Source organism: Nicotiana tabacum, chromosome 20 (genome assembly GCF_000715075.1).
Source record: "Nicotiana tabacum cultivar K326 chromosome 20, ASM71507v2, whole genome shotgun sequence".
Lineage (NCBI taxonomy): Eukaryota > Viridiplantae > Streptophyta > Magnoliopsida > Solanales > Solanaceae > Nicotiana > Nicotiana tabacum.
The window spans coordinates 136,575,758-136,578,146 of record NC_134099.1 but is presented as its reverse complement, the minus strand read 5'-3'; the positions used below and the strand labels follow the sequence as shown (position 1 = coordinate 136,578,146).

The following is a 2,389-nucleotide window of genomic DNA, read 5'->3' as shown; positions in this document are numbered from 1 at the left end:
TTCGCGTTTGACAAGTTCCGATCCTACCTGATAGGGTCCAAGGTAAATGTATATACTGACCATGCAGCTCTCAGGTACTTAATAGAAAAGAAAGAATCTAAGCCACGCCTGATTCGTTGGGTGTTACTATTGCAAGAGTTCGATCATGAGATTCGTGACCGTAAGGGAACTGAGAATCAAGTCGCTGACCATCTTTCATGACTTGAGGGAGCTGAAAATGTAGTTGAGGTTGAAGAAATACTGGAAACTTTTCCAGACGAGCAGCTGCTCGCCACCACTCATCAGGAAATGCCATGGTATGCAGACTTTTCTAACTACCTGGCCAGTGGTATAGTCCCTCACGATCTTTCATCGATCCAAAGGAAAAGATTTTTTCGTGAAAGCCGCCAGTATTACTGGGATGAACCTTATCTGTTTAGAATATGCCTTGATAATATGATCCGGAGATGCGTCCCCGAGATAGAGCAATTTTCTATTTTGCAGGCTTGTCACACATCAGCGTATGGTGGACACTTTGGAGGGGTTAGGACAGCGGCAAAGGTGCTAGAGGCTGGATTCTTCTGGCCGACAGTGTTTAAATATGCGCACCTATGGGTGAAGGGCTGCAATGAATGTCAGCGGACCGGGAACATTTCCCGACGCCACGAGATGCCCATGCACCCAATTCAAGAGGTAGAAGTGTTTGATGTCTGGGGGATTGACTTCATGGGTCCCTTCGTCAGCTCTTATGGCAATAAGTACATTATTGTTGCTGTAGACTATGTGTCCAAATGGGTGGAAGCTGCAGCGTTACCCACCAATGATGCAAAAGTGGTGGTGGGATTTCTAAAGAAGAACATATTCACCCGGTTTGGGACACCACGAGCAATTATCAGTGATGGAGGCACTCATTTCTGCAACAGGGCCTTTGAAAAGTTGCTTGCTAAGTACAATGTGCGCCATAAGGTGGCTACTCCTTACCACCCGTAGACTAGTAGACAGGTTGAAGTGTCCAATAGAGAAATCAAAAGTGCGTTAACCAAAACTGTAAACGTCACAAGAACTGATTGGGCGAGGAAGCTAGATGATGCACTCTGGGCTTACAGAACCGCCTTCAAAACTCCAATTGGTATGTCACCATACAAGTTGGTGTTTGGGAAGGCCTGCCACCTGCCAGTGGAACTTGAACTTAAAGCGTGGTGGGCAATGAAACAGCTGAACTTAGACATGGAAGCTGCGGGCACGTCAAGAGTCACTAAATTGCATGTGCTTGAGGAGTTCAGATATCTTGCTTTTGAGAGCACAAAATTGTACAAGGAGAGAATGAAAAGGCTGCACGACCAGAACATTGTGGAGAGAAATTTCAAACCCAGGGACATGGTACTGCTATACAACTCAAGACTACGTCTGTTCCCAGGTAAACTTAAGTCACGATGGTCTGGACCATTTCGAGTAGTTGATGTTTTCCCTTCAGGAGCTGTTGAGATTTCCACAGAGAATGACTCTCGTACATTCAGAGTCAACGGTCAGAGATTGAAGCCATATGTGGGCATGAGCAAAAAAAAAGATGTGTCTGAGATGCACCTGACTGACCCACAGAGGTCGAGCGAGCCTTAAATGCGCTCATCCTGCGTCGTGCTGCGACGTTAAATCAGGCGCTGCGTGGGAGGCAACCCACAAAACTGTTGTAAGTGTAACACATTATATATATATATATATATATATATATATATATATATATATATATATATATATATATATATATATATATATTTTTTTTTTTACTGCCCAGACCGCGGTTCCACTGCGACCGCGGTCAAACCGCGGTCAGAGACTCTCTCTGAACTTCATCTACTGCGCTTCTACCGCGACCGCGGTAGACCCCATCGGCCCAGGTCATATGGCTTGTAAGAAGCAAAAGAGATCGGCAGGCACGTCCCAACAGCCAACATATGATGCCTCAAGGTTTGACTCAGAATTGGCAGAGGACGACTTTCATGCCAAGGCTTCAAAGAGCTTCATCCCTGAAATTCCGATTGACAGGGCGGCCCTCCGTGCAAAAAAGGAGGAGATGTATGAGTAAATCCGGTGGAGGGAAATGGAGTTCTTATTTGATGAACCTGAAACGGTGAACAGGATGCTTGTAAGGGAGTTCTACGCGAACTGCCCGTCACATACGTTGCGGGAGGTGTATGTGCGAGGCAAATTGGTAGATGCCTCAGTTGACACTATTCAACAGGTGTTGCGGCTGCCCCGGTTTACTGGTGACGTCGACTATTACCAGGACGCACCAAGAGTCACTTGGGATATTATGACTGATGCACTATGCACAGGGGGGCAACCAATCTGGATACGTGACCATATCACCCTGAACTCCAATTCATTTACCCATTTGGATAAGTGTTGGCTC

General features: G+C 46.1%; 1 protein-coding gene across 1 annotated transcript; it reads left to right on the top strand.

Moving 5' to 3' along the window:
- Nucleotides 1–288: 288 nt before the first annotated feature.
- On the top strand, nucleotides 289–1,596 carry LOC142174555 (uncharacterized). The gene is made up of 3 exons (XM_075240375.1): nucleotides 289–613; nucleotides 758–945; nucleotides 1,195–1,596. The coding sequence occupies exons 1-3, from the start codon at nucleotides 289–291 to the stop codon at nucleotides 1,594–1,596; spliced, it is 915 nt and encodes a 304-aa protein (XP_075096476.1).
- Nucleotides 1,597–2,389: the final 793 nt, after the last annotated feature.

What these genes read in the sequence shown, in the direction of transcription:
- LOC142174555 (XM_075240375.1), top strand. Translation starts at nt 289, where the DNA reads ATGCCATGGTATGCAGACTTTTCTAACTACCTGGCCAGTGGTATAGTC. An exon ending in GGTGAAGGGCTGCAATGAAT is followed by an intron (nt 614 to 757) that starts GTCAGCGGACCG and finishes TTGTTGCTGTAG; the next exon opens with ACTATGTGTCCAAATGGGTG. An exon ending in AGTACAATGTGCGCCATAAG is followed by an intron (nt 946 to 1,194) that starts GTGGCTACTCCT and finishes GCAATGAAACAG; the next exon opens with CTGAACTTAGACATGGAAGC.